The 19,887-nt window shown below is 42.7% G+C and overlaps 1 protein-coding gene across 7 annotated transcripts in view; it reads left to right on the top strand.

Annotated features, from left to right (window-relative positions):
* The window catches only part of ATP8A2 (ATPase phospholipid transporting 8A2), a 318,241-nt gene that overhangs the window by 280,052 nt on the left and 18,302 nt on the right, over positions 1-19,887 (top strand). For 6 of the 7 annotated variants that reach the window (XM_053385915.1, XM_053385918.1, XM_053385917.1 and 3 more), the window contains 2 exons: positions 14,530-14,618; positions 19,379-19,483. In XM_053385915.1, the coding sequence (XP_053241890.1) occupies positions 14,530-14,618; positions 19,379-19,483 (194 nt within the window). The remainder of the gene's footprint in view (positions 1-14,529; positions 14,619-19,378; positions 19,484-19,887) is intronic. The other variant, XM_053385914.1, reaches the window with a different exon arrangement.

Below are 19,887 nucleotides of genomic sequence, written 5' to 3'. Positions count from 1 at the left end.
AATCCCCTGGCTCTGAGCCACCTTCCCCTGGGGGTTCCCTTGGGGGTTCCCCAACTGGTGCCTCCCAGTACTCCTCTGCATCCAGCCAGTCCATGACACCCATTCACAATAAATCAGACAGGACAGTGAAGGGACATAACAGCCAAGCAAACCCAGTGGGCCTTGGATTCTGCATGCATTGGGTACAGCAGCCAAAGTGAAACAGTGACCTCTTCCATTCACAGTGCTGCTATGCTTCAGAGGTCGAACCCCCCCCCCCGCCCCCATCTGCTGCTTCCCAGGACCAGTACACTTTTTGCTGCACTGTACTGGTGTCGTCTCGCCCATTCTCATCTCTCTCTCTCTTTATAAACAAAGCTTTTCATGCTGTTGTTTCGAAGAGCTGGAGATGGATCGATGACTACAGGCAACTTTCCCATTTAATGGATTCACGCCCCAGAAAACGGCAGGTGTGCCTGTAATGGCAATTGAGAAATCCCGTCATTGTCGCTCGGGTAAAAGGTGAGGGCCTGGTGGGAAATGCTCTCCTTGGCTGCCAAAAGATTAACCACTTTAAATATTTATAGGGTCTTATCTTTGCAGCCGATTGGTTATTAATTCCTTGAATCGAGGCAGGGCTGCGTGAATCCCCAGAGCTTTAGAATCATATCCACTCTGAATTATTCTGAACCTTTAATGGAGAATTGGCACTTTAAATCTTCCTCAAGCTATTCCCTTCTCTTCTTCAGTGCCCTCCTATCATCTTTTCCTCCTCCTCTTGAGTCCTGCAACTTATAAAAAGCCAGATTCTTAGAGGGAACGTTATGAAGTTTGGTGCCCTTTATTTTATAGTAGAAACATGTGGCTTGGTTGAGAATACTTTTCTGCTTTTTGCTCTATACCAAAGATCTCTGTGCAATATTTGGGGGGGGGGGGCGGGTTGACCTGCTATTATCCACCTGCAATGTTGATTTAAAAAATATTCTGTATCAGCATTCCAGATTAATTTCTTTTTAGTCTAGGCTGCTTTTAGGAGCCTGGCAAAAGCAGGTGATGAATATATTTAATGCTACCTTCAACTGTACATTTTTTGCCCAACAGTTGCAGGATACTTAAAGCTTGACGGCTGTAATGAAACCTTTGATAATGTCTCAGCTGCCTGTAGCAAATGGGTTTATTGTACGGTCCACAAATCATTCATGTGTGTGGAGTTGTGGGGGAGGAAGTTTAATCTGAAGAAGAAAAAGGCCGGTAAATCCTGTGGAGAAGGTGGGGAAGAAGACTGCTGCTACCTCCGTTAATTTTGGGGTTGCAAGCGACACTTGAAGATTTTTCATGGCTGAAATTTGAGGGGAAGAGGGAAAAATAGTTGAGTTGAGAGGAAAAAATAATAATAATTTTTCCCCGGTTTAACTTTATTTCCATACTGCCTGCAAGCCTTTGGTAAATAATAATAAAAATGAAGAAAAAGTAAAGCTTAGAGCAAACCGAAAGGCTAAAGTCATGTGGGAAAACTCACCAGTAGAAGGAGTTGACTTGCTTGAAAAAACAAGTTTCGGAAAAATATGATAGCCCCGTGAGCCTAAGGCAAGTCTAATTAAACTTAAAAGGCAGAGAACGTAAGCATCTGAAATGCTGTTTTAGGTATCATAAAACTGGAAAAGTTCCACACACACACCCCAAAAAAATCTGAATTAGCCAATGGTTGTGGGACCAGTGTTGCTTGTCCAACTTCTCTCTTCTGATTTGTGTCTGCTGGATATGAGATGGAGAAAGGAAGGAAGAGGCTGCAGGCAAATGCTCAGTCCTTGCTCTTTCTTCCAGCAATTTGTGTGCTTTGTGACTTGAGCAGGGGGAAAACTGCCTCACAAGAAGAAAGTGATGCAGTGAGATTAGCTCCAATGTTTCCACAGGCTATTCCTCTATAACTCAACACCAACTTCACTCCTTAGTATAATTTGAAACTTTTCCCCCTCCTCTCCATTAGACTTTATTTTTCAGAAATCTTCCAGACACAAAAGCAGCATTCAGCCCAGCTGCAGCATAAAAGGCAGAGTTTTTAAAGGTGAACAGCTGAAAGTTTGTGAGCTCGGTGGGGAGTCATATGCCAGCCAGCGCTTGCCACTGTGGCATTTTGCTTTCGTGGGTTGTGTTCTCCTTTGGTGGAGGCTGTCTACGAAGGTATGGTGCTTATTTTGAGATCTTCACGCTCTCCCTTTTAGGCCTCCGGTCGAAATGCAGATTTGCTTCCCCACTGGATTAGTTTAGCTTGGTTGTCTGGGTGGTGAAACTAAGAGCTTTGAAGCTCACCTCGTCTGGACTTCAGTGTCATTGAGAAAGACAGCTGCCTGGCCTTGCTGAAAGATGTGTTAAGAAATTCAAATCCCAGTCCTTGCCGTGCACATGTCTTATAGCTTTGCCAGCCTTTCCAAGGCAGGAAGGAATAAAAGAAACTGCATGACTGTACTTAATGTTGATGACTGAGGGCATTCAGTTATAACATATTGAAGAATATATGGATTTGTGCTCTCTAGTTTCTGCTCAGCTTGCCATGCTGCGGCACTATCATTGCCCCCCCCCCGGCAAATTATGAATATTGATTCTCTTTTATCAGGTCCTTGTGCAGTTTTTGAGTTTTGTGTTAAAGTTAAGGTAAAGGGACCCCTGACCATTAGGTCCAGTCGTGGCCGACGCTGGGGTTGCGGCACTCATCTCGCTTTATTGGCTGAGGGAGCGGCGTACAGCTTCCGGGTCATGTGGCCAGCAGGACTAAGCCGCTTCTGGCAAACCAGAGCAGCGCACGGAAACGCCGTTTACCTTCCCACTGGAGTGGTACCTATTTATCTACTTGCACTTTGAGGTGCTTTCGAACTGCTAGGTTGGCAGGAGCAGGGACCGAACAACGGGAGCTCACCCCGTCGCGGGGATTCGAACCGCCGACCTTCTGATCGGCAAGTCCTAGGCTCTGTGGTTTAACCCACAGCTCCACCCGCGTCCCAAGAGTTTTGTGTTACTCAGGTGCAAATTTGTTGTTATATAATTAGGCTGTCCCAATGGATGGCTCATGGGATGCAATAAATAATTGGCTCCACCGCCTGAAACACTATTTCATGTCAGGCTTCGGGTCCCTTCCAACTCTACAATTGATTCTATGATAGACCTTGGCGTATGGATAGTGTTGTTATTTAGTTTAGTCACTAGGTGGCACTGGACTTCGCTGTAGCTGGGTGGAGTCAGGGGTTTCCTGTTACTCTTCTGCTCTTTTTTAAAACTCTTTTTATTTGAATTTTCCAACATACAAATAATAAAGTTGTGCGCAGAAATGTACATCAAAAACATTCACATGCACATATGTCATGACTTACAAAATATAAACTTACTGATTTTCCCTATCCTTTCCTTTCCAGGTCACATAGAGAGCTAAGCAAACAAACAAAAAGCCATATTAATAATAACATCCTCAGACAATTTTTTTAGCAATGTTACCTGATACTGCAACTTGAAGTGCTGGGCGCTTAGTAAATTTTTGTTGTGATGTATAGTCAACAACAGTGTGTCAAATCATGTAAAAGGAGTCTGGAGTTGCATGTCCTTGTACAAGTCTCATTTGATAGGTTATTTCCTCCATTACAGCAATCAATAGTCCATAGAGATTGATACCAATAATCTAAACTAAGGCATTGCACAGTTTTCCATTTACTAGCTATATTCAGTCTTGCTGATAGCTCCATGTACATTCTTGATGGAGAAAAAATATAGCAGACTCCAGCTACTGTACAAGTTGAAAATGAAACACCCAGATCAGTGTCTGTTGAAAGAGTGAATGTGAATTATTTGGCAGAAACTGATGACATCTTATTCCTATTCCTGAGAAGGAACAATCACCAAAAGCAGAAGTAGTTCCTAGCAAATGCCAAAGCAGCAATCACCTTGGCTACTCAACATAGAATCATAGAATTGTGGAGTTGGAATTGTCTGGGGACTGATTCAGTATTACGGTAAGGTTACCAGATTTTTTTCAATGAATCCGGGGACATTTTCCAACTTCAATGGATTTTGTATGGGGACTGATTTGTAAATCAGGGGACTGTCCCTGGGAAAGGGGGACGTCTGGTAACCTTATATTATGGTCAAAATGCTTCTTACAGGATGGTATCTTCAAGTGTCTTACATAGCATTTGGATGTTGTTTGCCACTTGATTTCCCTCTGATTTTCCCCACATTGATCTGCTGCCATGCAGCAGCCTTAGGGGTCTCCATTTGTGCCTCAGTGACCATCAGACATGCAACTTGCCCACAGTACAGTACTGATCACATGGATCAGCTGAAGTTTGGCATGAATCCAGTATAAAACTATCCCAGAGCTCTAGCCCTAGACAGCAGATGTGTGTATTGTTGAGGCAGAAAAGGAAAGTAACCTGTTTATATTATTAATGGAGCTCCCTTAGTAACAAATGTTTTGACTTGTGCTCATGTCATACCTTGAACTAGTGCTGTCAGTCATCCTTTTTCTTCTTTTTTAAAGACTCCTGGAAAATTTATTTTGGATATTCTCTGAACAGGTGCTTCCTTTTCATTGTGAATGGTTTAAATAAGAAACTTGCTTTATGTCCGGAGTTCTCAGCTGAAATCACAGGGCCGTCTAACTCAGGCACTTGTATGTTTACTCATCTGTGCTAATGCTGACAGCAGATTCCCACAGTTGGTCTGGATTGGACACAGAACAGATGTTGGGGATTATGGGGAAGGATTCAGAAAGGCTTTGGGCCTGTGTGTTTGCGGAAGTAATTCATTGTAGAGGCACAGATGGGGCCTGCTGAACCTCCACCCTGGAGCTTTTGAAGACAGGCTGCAGTGCAGCTCTCCTTAAATACTCCAAACCAAATGTTTTTCCTAGTAATGTTAATTAGAAGGAAAATATAAATCAATGCCATAAAGTGTAGTGAAGCCTAGAACTATCAGATTTCTTCCTCCTCCTGCTTCTTTAACAAAGGGCCTGAAATTATTCATTACTCAAGAGTCCCACCAAGGCAGAAATGCAGCTTTCTTTGAGATGTTTTCAAGGACAGAGGGATTTCTTACTGATAGATAGGGAGATCAAGGCAAAAGAATTAGGATGTGTGAAATCCAGAGGAAAAGGCAGCCAGGTCACTGTACACCTGAAGGACCGTTTCCACACCCATCATTCAGCCCGGTCACTGAGGTTCAGCTCAGAGGGCCTTCTGGCAGTGTCATCATTGTGAGAAGTGAACTTACAGTGAACTAGGCAGAGGGTCTTCTTGGTAGTTGTGCCCGCCCTGTGGAATGCCCTCCCATCAGATGTCAAAGAGATAAACAATTATACGACCTTCTGTAGACATCTGAAGGCAGCCCTATAGTGGGAAGCTTTTGTTTGATGTTTTGTTGTGTTCTTTTATACTTGTACAGTGTACTGGGTACATTGTTGTTGTTGTTAAATGGGGGATGGAATAAGTTGAGAGGATTTGCACAGAAGCATAGATCTCTGAGACATTGGTAGCATTGAATTGCATCGTTTGATGGATACCTTCAAACAATCATGTTCCTTAAGGTAAAAGTCACCGTAGATATAAAGGAAGAACATGTTCCTCTGGGGAAACAGTGCAATTCAGGACCAAGGAAGTTGCCTTTCACCCTTCTTTCTAATAGGAAAGAGGCAGTGGGCTAGCTCTCCACAAATAGCTAATGATTAACTGATCGATTCACTTGTTGATTTTTTATTTCTCTTTTTTTATCTGGAACTAAGTGAAGTTGCACACATTACTATATAAGGAGCCCCCCACTCCACAGTTAGTCCATTTATTCCAGAGTCTAAAATTACTTAACTGTAACAGCACCACTGGAGGTGACTTTTGCAACGGGCCACTCAGAACCTAAGTAAAATTAAAAGCTATAATTGGAACAATATAAAGGAGAGAGAATAATGAAGGGAATGGTGCCTATAGAGACAGATTCATTTGTGGGAGGCATAGGTTCCATCCCATTGAGTTTATGGGACATGAAAGGTGTTTTCACTTACCATGCATGGTGGGATGTCCAGAGCATTAGAACCTCCATGTGGTTGCCAGACAAAACATTGCTTTTCTTAATTCTTTGTTTCATCTTCATTTAGTGCAGACATCATTGGCTCTGAAGAACAATTTGTAGGTGTGTTTATGACTGTTACAGGAATCCTTGGGTGCTGTGTCTCGTATCAACCAAAATAGAGCAGAAGCAAAATGTTTAAATTCTAAAACAGGTTTTTTTATTAAAAAAAATCTGCGTAAATCAAGCTTTATTAATTTTGAACTTTTCAAAATTGCTTGACTTAAAAATCTATATATGAATGCCAGTTATCTTTTCAGTACAGTGGTGCCTCGCAAGACGAAATTAATTCGTTCCGCAAGTTTTTTCTTCTTGCGAGTTTTTCGTCTTGCGAAGCACGGTTTCCCATAGGAATGCATTGAAAATCAATTAATGCGTTTCTATGGAGTCCGCTTGCCAGGCTGGCGGTGCGGAGAAGGGCTTTTCTCCCCACCGCAAGCCTTCAGGACAGGTACGGGAACAGAGGGGAAGGCGCGCAGCGCTTCTCCTCTGTTCCCGGGGCTTGCGGTGGGAGGAGGGTTTTTCCTCCCCACCGCCAACATTCAGAACAGCATTCTGAATGTTGGCGGTGGGAAGGAAAACCCTCCTCCCACCGCAAGTCTTCAGGACAGCCATCTGAAGGCTGGCGCGGGGAGAAGGTCTCTCCGCCCCACCGCCAGCCTTCGGAGGAGCCTTCCGAAGCCTGGCGGCAGGAGGAGGTCTCTCCGCCCCACCGCCAGCCTTCGGAGCAGCCTTCCGAAGCCTGGCGGCGGGAGGAGGTCTCTCCGCCCCACCGCCAGCCTTCGGAGGAGCCTTCCGAAGGCTGGCGGCGGGAGGAGGTCTCTCCGCCCCACCGCCAGCCTTCGGAGGAGGTCCGAGGACAGTGGGGAAGACGCGCTGCGCTTCCCCGCTGTCCCGGAGATTTCCCTATGGGCTTTCGTCTTGCGAAGGAAGCCCATAGGGAAATTCATTTTGCGAAGCGCCTCCAAAACGGAAAACCCTTTCGTCTAGCAGGGCACCACTGTAGTTGAAATTTTGTTTCAAGCTACATTGTGCTTAGTTCATGAACTTCTGAATGGGGTATGACAACCATATTCATTATCTACTCATTGCAGAAGACCCTTCCTGTTGAAAAACATGGTCCTTCCTAGTCTGCATACCTGAGGGAACTCTCTTGTAGAACATAGTCACTCTCAACAAGAGGTTCATAGGCAGTCAAGGGTGAAACACAGAGCCCCCAACTATTACAATAGCCAGTGTGGTCACCTCCAGATGTTATTGGACTGCAGCACCTATCAGCCTCAGCCGGTATGGCCAGTGGTCAGGGATGATGGGAGTTGTAGTCCAATGACATCTGGAGGTTACCATGTTGGCAACGCCTTTGCTAAAGTGCACTCCTCCTTTTGCTACTATAACTTCAGTCTAGAGTTCTGCAATCACAGTATCTGTGTGAGCCCACCTGCCAATCAAATGAGTGGACTAAGTATCAGGGCAGGGAGAGTGGGCACCATGATTCTCTTTTCCCAAAAAGTCAAACCTGATAGCACCACCCATCTCACTGAGTATGGTCAAATACAGAGAATAGGTGGGAGAACTTCCATATATAGACACTTCAATATGCATCCTAACATCTGCCTAGTCAAAGAGTCTGTGTCTAGAACTATGTACAGTGTCTCATTCTCCCTCTTAAACATTTTGTCTAAGGGGGAAGATGGGCACAACTCCCCTCCCCAGATCTCTTGTTAGTGTAATATACAGATAGCAGAACATTTCAGTATTACTATTCATTCTGTAGTCTTAATTTGGCCCATTGGTGCATTGATATAGCATTTTGTATTACTGTGCTAGATATCTTCATTGGGAATCCTTGGGCTTCTGTTCAATATAATTACTCCCTGTGAGCCTTTCATTCAAAGGTGGGTTTCTGTAAAATTTAATTATTTTCCCCCCTGCAGCATACATGATAACGGCATAACTGTTATATAAAACCATCTACTGTGTAAGAGTAAGGGTACTTGTAAAAGCTGAAATGTAAGAGATCCAGCTACCAATGAAAAAATGATGATAACTGAAGCTGGCAGTGAATGGCCCCTTTCATGTCATAAATTATATGTGCGGAGTGGCAGTTCACATCAAAAGAGTGATTAAAGCATGTAACATTGCCACATTGTCTGTTTCATCAAACCTGTGTTTTCCAGATTTGTGATACGTTTCTCTCTGTATACAACTTCATTTAGGGCGATAGAAAGCTACCCACTGCATCCTTTATTGAATGTGTTTCGGGGCTTGCAATTAAACCTGTAAGAATGATTGTAACCTGTCAAGAGTCCCCCTGGGTAGCTTTGAAAATGAATTATTTTGTTTCTGCAGTAATTTCTCAGCTTGACCAAGACTACTAATGAGTAAGAAATTGTATTTCCTGCAATAAATTACAATATGCTCTGTAGCAACACCGTGACATCAATCATAACAGCACAGTTGAATTATATTCTTAACTAAGCTGTTGGAGAAATAATGAAAAATTGAAACAATGAATCCTTACATCTCATCAGTTTGGATGTTTATTGCCAATTAGTCAAATTAACCAAATCTGGCTTTAAATGACCTATAGGTTATCACTGAATAAAGTATTCAAGCATTCTTGAGGAATATAGTTAAACTAGGGTTGGCCACCAATTAAGTAATTTATTGTTGCTTTGCCTTATTCCACTCAACAGATTAGTTTGTTGCATGTAAGTAAATGTACATTTTGCTACACCTCAATATAGGTACTTTTAGGATACTGAAGGAAGTGGAAGATAACTTGCCAGAGGGTCATCTAGTCCAAACCCTGGCAATGCAGGAATCTCAAGTAAAGCATCTGTGACAGATGGCCAGCCAACCTCTGCTTAAATACTTCCAACAAGGGAGAGTCCACAACCTCCCAAGGGAATCATTCCACTGTCAAACAGCTCTTGTTATTTAGTAGGAATCTACTTTCTTGTAGCTTGAATCCATTGGTTCAGGTCCTACCCTCCAGAGCAGGAGAAAACAAGCTTGCTCCATCCTCCATGTGACAACCCCTTAGATATTTGAAGATGGCTATCATATCCTTTTGAATTATGGTCCTTTTGAATTATGAATGCTTTTGAATTATGGTGCTGGAGGAGACTCTTGAGAGTCCCATGGACTGCAAGAAGATCAAACCTCTCCATTCTTAAGGAAATCAGCCCTGAATGCTCACTGGAAGGACAGATCCTGAAGCTGAGGCGCCAATACTTTGGCCACCTCATGAGAAGAGAAGACTCCCTGGAAAAGACCCTGATGTTGGGAAAGATGGAGGGCACAAGGAGAAGGGGACGACAGAGGATGAGATGGTTGGACAGTGTTCTTGAAGCTACCAGCATGAGTTTGACCAAACTGCGGGAGGCAGTGGAAGACAGGAGTGCCTGGCGTGCTCTGGTCCATGGGGTCACGAAGAGTCGGACACGACTAAACGACTAAACAACAACAATCATATCCTCTCTCAGCCTCTTCTTTACCCAGCTAAACATAACCATCTACCTCAACCATTCCTCAGAAGGGTTTTCAGACCCTGGATCGTCTTATTCGCCTTCTTCAACACACGTTCCAGAATCAAAACATTCATTAAACAAAAGCTTTCATAGCTAGAAGCAAAGGCCAACACTAAGAGCTTTTTGTCAGTCCCTGGTCCAGTAACGCATGAGAAGCAAAATAGTTTCAGAAGATATACAAGCGCACCTTCAGTTCTCAGCCCCACTAAGCAATATTCCTTGGTCTAGAAACATACCACAGTGCTATGCAAGCGCCAACAACCAGGTGACCCCTTTGGCCCAGACATGCGTTTACCTGCCCACACTGTGAGGACAGTATCCCTTTAAGTGGGCTGTGCCTAAGTGGATCACATGAGAATGATTCAGAAAAGCTATGGCTTCCTATAACATAGACTCCTCATCTTCTAAATAGTTAATAAAGTTTATCTTACATTTATGGACCTCCTGGTGGGGCAGGCTTTGCCAAAATCATCTCTCAGGCCAAATGCGAAAGTCTGGTGGGCCTAATCAGGGTTCCTCACTCCTGTGCTAGCATATCATAGGCAAATTCTATAGAAGATCATTGAATTAGTTTTACTTTCCTTGCACGTTGCTCTAGAATAAGATTTTAATAAGCCCTTTCATGAGTAGAAGACACTTTAAATTCACAAAAGGTCATCTTTGGATCCAAATTTATTGGTTCCCCATATATTTTTCATGGTGTCCAGTCCTCCTTCCCTATACGGCTGACTCTCTTAATAACGGGGTCTTCATTGCAGTTCTCTGTTAAGAAAATCTTACGATGTATTGTGCACTTTGCACATTATGCACAAGCAAAAGGGTACATTCTATGACTCCTTTAGGATTCTGTGTGCCTTCTTGTTATAAGCCATGACAAAAACAGCCCAGTTGCACATTTTCTCCCATGAGTCAAGAAAAATAAAGTTAGAGTTTTGTTCTATGCTTCAGATTCAGTTCAGCTTTTTCAAATGGAAACGATACTCCACACCTGTGCGAGAAGAGGGTATGTGGGACAACCAAAAGGGCTGGAAAGGGAAATAAAACGAATCCCTCTTGAATTTTGTCTCCTATAGGGCTTTCTTTATAATTGCCAAACTCCAAAGGATAAAAAAGTAAAGACAATCTTGAGATACTGCTTTATGTCTCTCATGGGTGGGTTTAATAGCTGGCTAGTTCTTTCCTGTGCATTAATATTTAAAAACAGATGTCCGGACAATGTGGTCACTCTTTCCCTCAAACTTGGTTACAAAAATGAGACTAAAAGCCTTTGAGGAACTTGTTAGGAAATGAGATGTTTTTCTTTTAGATATAGCAATGCTCTTTTTAGGTCTTCTTGTCTTCTTCTTAGCTTGCTTGTGGATAACCTGGTCCTGTGAAGCTACTTCAGCTTTTCCCTTCAGTGATCTTGTAAAATCCATCTTTGGTTAAGAACTGACAAAGTGTTAACTGATGCATATTCTGTGGTTTCTATTTTGCAATGTAGAAAAGAAAAGAAAAGGCTGTTTTACAAGCATTTTCAGTAATGTGCCCTTTCAAGATACTTGACACTCCTTAAAAATCCCTGGTTTGCAAGGGTTGTTGCACTACAACCACTTTTTCCATGATAAAATATGCATTTCTAGCTCTCCAGGTGGCAAGGGGAAAGCGCAGGTTAGATTTGTGAGTCCAATAAAATGAAGGCTATAAATATATATATGGGACACAGCTACCTTCTTCGACATCGGCAAAGTTTTTGTGGCTTGGACCGGTTCACGGTCCTGCAGACGCTGCAGTGTGTGCGCACGCATGTGCAAACTCTATTTCCGGTGCTCCTTCCGGCACGGAGGAGGCGTGTGCAGCCAATGGGAAACCGGGCAGTGTCGCGGAAGGCGGTCCCCGCTCTGCTCAGCGCCAGTTTAGCACAGGAGCTGACAGAGCAGGTGGCGGGGGTCCATGGGCCAGTTAAACAACCCCCTTGGGCTGCTTGTGGCCGATGGGCCTTAGGTTGCCGGCCCCTGTTCTAGAGAATGTACATTGTATTTTGGGCTGCAGACATCTGCCACAAAAAAACCCACACTGTTAAAATTGATTCCAAGGTTGGAAGTTGTTTACTTCTTGCTCCACTGGGTCCCAAAGTATTCATAAATGTTCAAGCAAACAGCATATCTTACCTTTTGTAGCTGGCAATTGTGTGCAGGATTTAGCATCAAAGAACTGATGATAAATGTGTTGAAATAGCACCTGTCTAGCAGTTGTCCTGCTGCGACAGCTTTGTTGCTAAATGCAGTTGAATTTCAAAGTGTGACCACCAGCAAAACATCCAAATAGATCTGTCATACCATAAGACATATCAGTCACAGGGACCAAGGGATGCGTTTAACATCTATTCTGGCTTATCCAGCCTATGCCTTACAGCACTGGTCGCCAAGCTTTTGGCAACAGTGGGCACATTTCAGTATTAAGATCGACACTTGCTGATCTTAATACAGAATTCATATTCCTTTAACATCTGCCAAATCAAACGCAATGCCAAAGGTCACCTCTCTTCCGACATCCCTTATGTGAAAGATGTAAAACATGGGTGTATCCTTTTCTTTTAAATTTATTTTTATCAGATCTTCCAGATCACATGCCCCCAAAATCAATCAAAACCCGGTCCCACTATTACTGTATGTGGATGATGCAGCCTTATTATCACTGACGAGGATAGGCCTGGAATGTCTTTTACGCTCCCTGGTTTCCTATTGTGAAATCAATAAACTCTCAATAAATTATGAGAAGACAAAAATTCTGGTCTTCTCTAATTCCCAGAAATTAAAGAAATGGAAAATAAGAGGACAAGAAATCCAGCAAGTAAAGATGCTCAGATATCTCAGAATTTTATTCCAGAGCAACTCAGGTTGGTCAAAACATCGCACAAACACTATAAAACAGGCAAAGTGTACCTCCTCAGAAGTAGTTCACTTTTACTTTCAGAAAGGTAACTAATTTATACCAGCTGCTATTCAAATTTTTCAAGCTAAATTGTCATCCCAGCTACTTTTTGGGATCCCAATACGGATACAAACATATAATAGTGATTTAGATAGGATACACTCAAGTTTCTTGACGTATCCTGGGGCTCCCAAATTCAATCAAGTATAAGACAATGTGTGCAGAACTAGGTATACACACGATGGAATACTGGGTGTGGGCTAGCACTATAAAATGCTGGTTGCATTGCCATTTCCATTGTCAACCTTTGCATCTGCTTTCTGAGTTACTTAAGGACTCTCATAAATCCAGATGGTTCCAACTCTTACATAGCAAAATCAGATCTATTGGTATTGACTTGGAACTTTTGTATAATTCAAGTGAGCAATATATTTATCATAATATTCAAATCAAATTAAGGGACACTGAAAAACAAAACTTTGAGTCAGCTGTAAATAAAATTTGCTCCAAGTTTTATGGTTTAAATACAACAGATAACAGGGTCACTTATATTTCAAAATTAATCATTGCAGTCCGACGCAGGGCCGTTATGTTAGACCATTATGTTAGACCATTATGTTAGAACGTTTCCCCCTCAGCTTTTGTCAAGGGCAGATATTTAAACATCCCCAGAAATTATAGGCATTGTGGGTGTTTTTTGAAGTGCCAGACACAGTAGAACATATTCTTTTCTACTGTCCATTGTACAACCAGCTACCCAAATGTGTGCTATCCCCTTTTTCTGGGTAGTCTAACATCATGGCACAATGAAAATATCAGATACTATCTGTCTGACATTAACCCGGAAGTAGCTACAAGGGTGGCTGAGTTTTTATCAATAGTATCTCTTAGGGTGATGAATGACACTATTTAGTGGGAAGAAACTCCAATGAAAATCCTCATTATTACATATTTTTACATGGCTGTTCATTTGTATATGTTTTAAAATTTTATATATGGATGTTTTATGATGGCCTATATGTGTAATGCCTAATAAAGGTTTGGCAAAGTAAGTAAAAAAGATTTTGAAGAGTGTATGTGGGAGAGGAACTGATGACAATATGTGATGGGCCTCTGAAGAGCTATACCTTAGTGGTGGAGTGTTTGCTTTGCATGCAGAAGGAGCCAAGTTCAATTGGCTTGGAGAGCCACTGCCAGTCATTGTAAACCAGGAATAGCCAATGTGATGTTCTCCAGACGTTGGACTATAACTCCCAACGGCCTCAGCCAATATTGCCAGTGGTTAGGGTTGATGGGATTTGTAGTCCAACAATGTCTGGAGGGCATCACATTGGCGATCCCTCCTGTAGGCTGTGCTGAGATAGATGAACCGATGGTCAGACTTAGTATGAGGACCACTCCTCTGTTTCTGAAGCAGCATTAAGCAACCTAGCATAAGTGTGCATTTCCTCCTGAAGCATTAAAAGGGAGCGGGGTCACCGGATGTTGTTCAATTCCAACTCCCATCAACCCCAACCATCATGACCAATGGCTATGGATGGTTGGAGTTGGAGTTCCACCAGCATATGGAGACCACCACTGAGTTGCAACCTAAGAGTGGCATCAATCACACAATGTCATTGAATGTCAAGAAATATTTGTCACAGTTATAATGGGGAAATAATAAAGGAGGCAGGTTGTGTTGTGCTGTGAGAACATGTGCTCTGAGAAACTCAAGTGGTCAACCGTCACTTTGCCTTGTAACGACCATAAGCTTCTCTGAAGGCCCACTGAGTTGGAAGGCAGGGCTTGTGAATGAATAACCAACAACAGTAATTGGGTGGCAATTCTTTGAATGAAATAAAATCAGTAGATCGACATGCAATGCATTGCTTTTCAGTTGCTTTTATTATATTCCTTTTTCACGCAATGTTATTAACTTACCCTTTCATTTTAGCCAGTCCCTGCTACATTGTGTAACGTGATCATGATTAACACTGCATTTATTTCTCCCTCCTTACAGGCAGGAATGGTGCTGAGGTGTGGATACTTCTGGCTCGGTTTATTTCTGGTGCCCACAGCGTGCCTTGTTAAAGATGTGGCGTGGAGAGCGTAAGTTGGGGGAATGCCTCATTAACTGCACCTCTTGTTGAAAAGAATGTTGAAATTCAAAATAAGAATGAGATTCTCTCTCTTAATCTTAACAGCCACTAATCTTAATCTCGGTGAAAAATTGCTGCAGATCTGTTGAAGTGGTGGTTGCAGCAGCCATACAGGTTGCTAGCCAGCTTCACCAACACAAACAATAAAAATGTTCCAGTAGTGACAATAGTCATAAAGGCAGACGTTGCAACAAGACTGAAGACCAGTTTATATCCTGATTAGAAATAGTCATATCTACTTGCTACGCTTGTTGTGACAAAGGGCTGCACAGAAGAATATGTTTGTGTGGGTGTTAAAAGCTTATATACATAGCAATTTATTTTCTTAGAGCCCATCCACTCCTTGTCTTAAAGTGCGTTTTGAACCACATATGGTTCACCACACACATTAAACCAAGGGGTGGCTAAGACCTTACATAGCACAGAAGTTCACCTATTAAAATGCTATTAAGATGACTGTGAACGTCACGCTCCCATCTAGGACGTTGCTTAATGATAATGAATGTTTACAGCTTGAATAACAAAAATATTAACATGAAATCTTGAATGGGGGAAAAGCCTTGTTTGCTTTTAGCTTTCTTTCTCCCCCCCCCGCCCCCACTAGAGCATTTGTATCTTTTCCTCTCTTTCTCTTGTGCTACTGTTTTATCTGAACTAGACAGCATGTCTTTAAGCCCCATGGCTTTTCCCTGCTTCCATTTGAAGGGATATGTCAAGATGCTCCTTGATAGACTCAGCAACAGACATCCCAGCTGTTGCAATGGAATGAGGGGGCTGAGCATAGAAAGGGTTGCACATGTAGCTTCCGTGCCATGAAATCAAAATATTGTAGCCCATAATGCTGTCATCTCGTGGCAAGATACATATTTACTAATCTTATGAACTGATCCTTCTGTCTGGGTTCCTTGCCAACACCCCCAGCAAGACCATTTTTTGGCATTTTCCAGTGAAGACAGAATTGTCCTTCGCTATCCTTCGCTCTGCTTGTTGGAGGTAGGCCTTCATAAAAAAGAAAGAAAACACAGCCAGGATGGAACAAGCCTCCACTGGGCCGTTTTTCTCTGGACATGTGTTGACTGGAGTAAGGAGCTGAAGGTTTCTAATTTAGTGGGTTGACAACGTTGGGCTTACGAGGAAGGAAGGAAAAGACCTGTCAGAGCAAAAGCTGTGCTTTACAGATTTACTAGCAAAATGGCTGCTGTTCTGATAGGCATGATGTACCTGGAGGGAGAGGGCCTTTATTTTGCAATGCCCCCTGGTGGTGCATCCCTGTCAGTGGCGGTCAGGCCAATCAGGTAGGTTTTGCTGCCACTAAAACAACAGTGTTTTATCTTCCTGCCTCACTCAGAAGTGAAAGGCAGTATTTAATGTATATGGAAGAAAATTAAGGAGTGCACTTCAGGCCACTGTTAGGGTAACCGGGTTTTTACCCCTCATGGCTCCCAGTCACCCCACCCATTTACAATAAGCCTGTGTCTTTCTGTATAGTTTCATTTCTTGGCTGGGCTAGACTCACAGCGTTCTTCAGCCTTAGGTCCCCAGATGTTGCTGGATTACAACTCCCATCGTGTCCAGTCAACATAGGCAATAGTCAAGGATGATGGGGGCTGTAGTCCAACTACATCTGGGGTCCCAGGGTTGAAGAACCCTGTGCAAGAGGATAATGGAATGTCACCATGTCAGTATTTTGGCTATGTCTAATATCTATACTGGTGGATGTTCTGCTGCAATATCAGTATTGATCCCATATGAAAACACCAGTCGTCATGATGGGCAGGGTATGTCTCTATGAAAGGAAAGTGTATGTATTGCATGGGCTTCAGAGGCTGGAGCTGCAATGTATTGGTTCTAAACATAGGGACATGTCACAAGCTTCTTGGGGCTGGTGCCAATACCATTTATCGCTGGGCTGCCACCAGGACTCCAGTAGGACTCCACTGCTTATGCCTGCTATGGCCCCCTTTAAAAAAAAAACAAAAACCAACAGCATCCATTCTGGGTCCCGGCAACTGCCATATTTATTTTTGCGAATGCCACAGGAAAAGATGAGTTGACTTCTAAGGCAACGTGTGCTTATTTAAAAAACAAAAAATAAACATACCATGGCTGCCATCACAAAACTTGGGTGATGATGTCATTGCCTGGGAATGCTCCAGTCCTGAGCCTCTTAGCTGGAAAGGGTTTGGCTCCTTAGGCTAAAAGAAGTTTGCTGCTCTGATCAATGGATTTAATTTTAAGTTGACTGGAGTGCTGATAGTGAGAGACGGCTACATAACTTGATAGAGGGGCAGGATTCAGCTGTTACCTTTTAATTGGTCATAACAAGTGCCTCTTTTTGTATTCCATTTACATACACCAGTAGGATTTTTGCAAGGATTGTTGTGGAAAAACGAGATCAAGCTGTTTTGTAGTAAATACCGATTTGCCTCTTGTGCTATTACGGACATGAGATTGAGCAATGTCTCCCTCTCTTCAGAGTTTTCAGCTCAAGATCTTATCTGATAAACGGACAGTTTACAACCCTTGTATTTATAGGCAATCGCCAAGCTAGGTTTCTAAATAATGGTTCGGGACATTTTATTGCTTTGCTTACAAATATGATCATAACATACAAAATTTAAAAAATGACTTAATTGTTCCCACCTTTTCCTGCTCTTATAATTTGTGCTTATCCAAATGCATTGCTTTATGAACCCATCCTTTGAAAGTTGAACTATTACATCTAAGGTGATGTGTACATTTTATTTATAAGTCTGCACAAATGGTGACCTGCCAAATCAGATACAGCCCATTGAATCCAGCCCTGGATGTGTGAAGTGACTCCTTTAAAAGTATTGCATCCACAAACATATGAAATGCGGGCTGTGGTGCAAGCAATCACTTCATCTTGCAATCATCAAGTGATAATGTGAACCAGCCTAGCAAATACCCTCTACTTCTATACTAATGAACAACTGGTGTTAATGGTGACCAAACTTTATTAAAACCAAAGCATGAGAATGGTGTCTAAATTGTATAATCTTTTTTTAAAAAATATGAATGATGTTGGTAGCATGTAAGCAGAGATGGGGAACCTCTAGCCTACCAGACATTCCTGGACTACAACTCCCATCATCCCTGACCATTGACCATACTGGCTGGGGCTGATGGGAGTTGAAGTCCAAGAGGATTTAGAGGGCACCAGGTTTGTTACTAGGTAAACACTACTAATACCATTTCAAGGCATTATGAAGATTGGGCAGTTTAGATAGTGGTCCTTTTGCCTACAGTTAGACACTTTCAGGACATGCTAATGTTATTTGGTCAATTAATAGTTGTGACTGAGCCTTGAAAAGTATGTCACAGAAATCTAATCAGCAAGTATATTTATTTACAGAATAAAGTTTTGGCTTACTGATGGACAGTTGATCCCACATGTCCATGCAGTTTTCCCAAATGAGGTTTAAATAGACATCATTTGGAATTGGCTCCTCTCGTAAATGGAAAAAACCCCTGGCTGTGATGACCCTTCCATTTCTTTTCCAAATTCTCTCCTGCATTGACAACATTCACGCCAGCCAGGGTAAAAAATTGAAGAAGCTTTCAAGTACATAATAGGGTGTCGTAAATGAAAATGTGGACATTCTTTTGCTGCTGCTGCTCCAGTAAGCCGAAACCTGACACAGATGAAAATTCCATAATTTGTGTAGACCAATGCAAATCCAAGTTATCTCATGGCTTGCTTGTGACTTTCCCTTTAGAGAAAGGTGATGGAGCAACAGCTAGAGATGAGCTCTGCTCTTTAGTGAGAACAATGGATTCTTTCAGAAAAATAAATGAATCCAGGCATTAAGGTTACCAGTTGCTCTGAAGATGCAGATGTTTGCACCTATTATTATTGTGTTCAGGTAGTGAAAAATGGTGCACTCTTTCTGCACAGAAGCAGAAAATTCTGGCCGCAGACACCCTTTTCTCTCTCCCTCTGCAAGTGGCATGTTAAGAAGGGAGAAGAACCACCTTTAGGAGGCAGTGATTTAAGGAAGAAAAGGCCACGTAAACCAGAACATTTGATTGGCCATTCATTATCAAAGAGCCTCCTAAGGTTTTCTGTGCTGCTCAAAGGACAAAATGGAATCAGGCTCTGCTTCTATGAATATTCAATTAATCCCTTCTCTTTTCGTTGAATGGCCGACTCTTGAGCAGTCCAATGATGGCAGTAGCAGATCCCCGCTCTGTAACCCATCTGTCACTTGGGCACTGGGTATTATTTTCTGATCAAAGTCAAGAAGAGCGTTCTGTTAAAGCAAACTGCTTTGTCGTCGCTACATGGATGCTGTCCCAGGTACTGTCAAGCTGAATCAAGTGCTAGCATGCTATGCTGCTGCACTCTCTTTATTTCCCCAATCTTCAGTGCTCACCCGACTGCACACACAGCCTTGGCCAACCTGGTGCCCTCCAGGTGTGCTAGCTGGGGCTGATGAGAGTTGAGATCCAAACATATGGAAGGCACCAGGTTGGTGTAGGCTGGAATAGCGCCACTGAGAAGGTAGCATGCAATCCATGCTTTGCAGTCCAGCATCCTCTTCAACCTTGAAAAAGAACCTGGGCAGTAGGGTCTTGAGCCAGCCCTACTGACTGTCTAACTCCGTGTGGGGAAATTGGAGTCTCTTACATCCAATGAAAGTTGATTTGTTGGTGTCTTTGTTTTTATGTCTTTCTCCTGCGATACAGGGCCAAGCATACCTACCATAAAACTTTGCTGGAGCAGGTTCAAGAGTTGGAAGCTAAGTCCAAAGAGCTGGGGAAATCTATGCTGCGTGATAGTAATGGAAAGAGGTGGGGGCAATTCCATCTTAACTGGAAGCATGCCAGATCAATACTTTCCCCCTTCCCCACCATCATTATTTTTTTTCTCCTCCGTGCATGGGAGATCCTCCAGACTCCTCAGCAATTTTATCCATTCATCTGCTTTATTTTAAAAGGAGGAAAGGGGGGGAAAAGCTTCCATCTTTCACTGCTCCATCCATCATAGTTTGGTGCTTGTGGCTAAGGCCCCATTTAGTGCTTCTCGCATGATGGCATGTAATGTTTTTGTTGGGTGCTGGGGCCGATCCAAAGATGTGCTTCAGGTGGCTTCTTTGTTAAATTGATGCCTTGTCTCGCTTGTTGATTTATTGTACCGACTGACAAAAAAAAAAGCGTCAAGACCATATTTTTACAAAAATAGGGATAACAGAATC

The sequence above is a fragment of the Podarcis raffonei genome, chromosome 4 (genome assembly GCF_027172205.1).
Source record: "Podarcis raffonei isolate rPodRaf1 chromosome 4, rPodRaf1.pri, whole genome shotgun sequence".
Lineage (NCBI taxonomy): Eukaryota > Metazoa > Chordata > Lepidosauria > Squamata > Lacertidae > Podarcis > Podarcis raffonei.
Note: the sequence above shows the minus strand (reverse complement) of the source record. Positions and strands in the feature narration are given on the sequence as shown.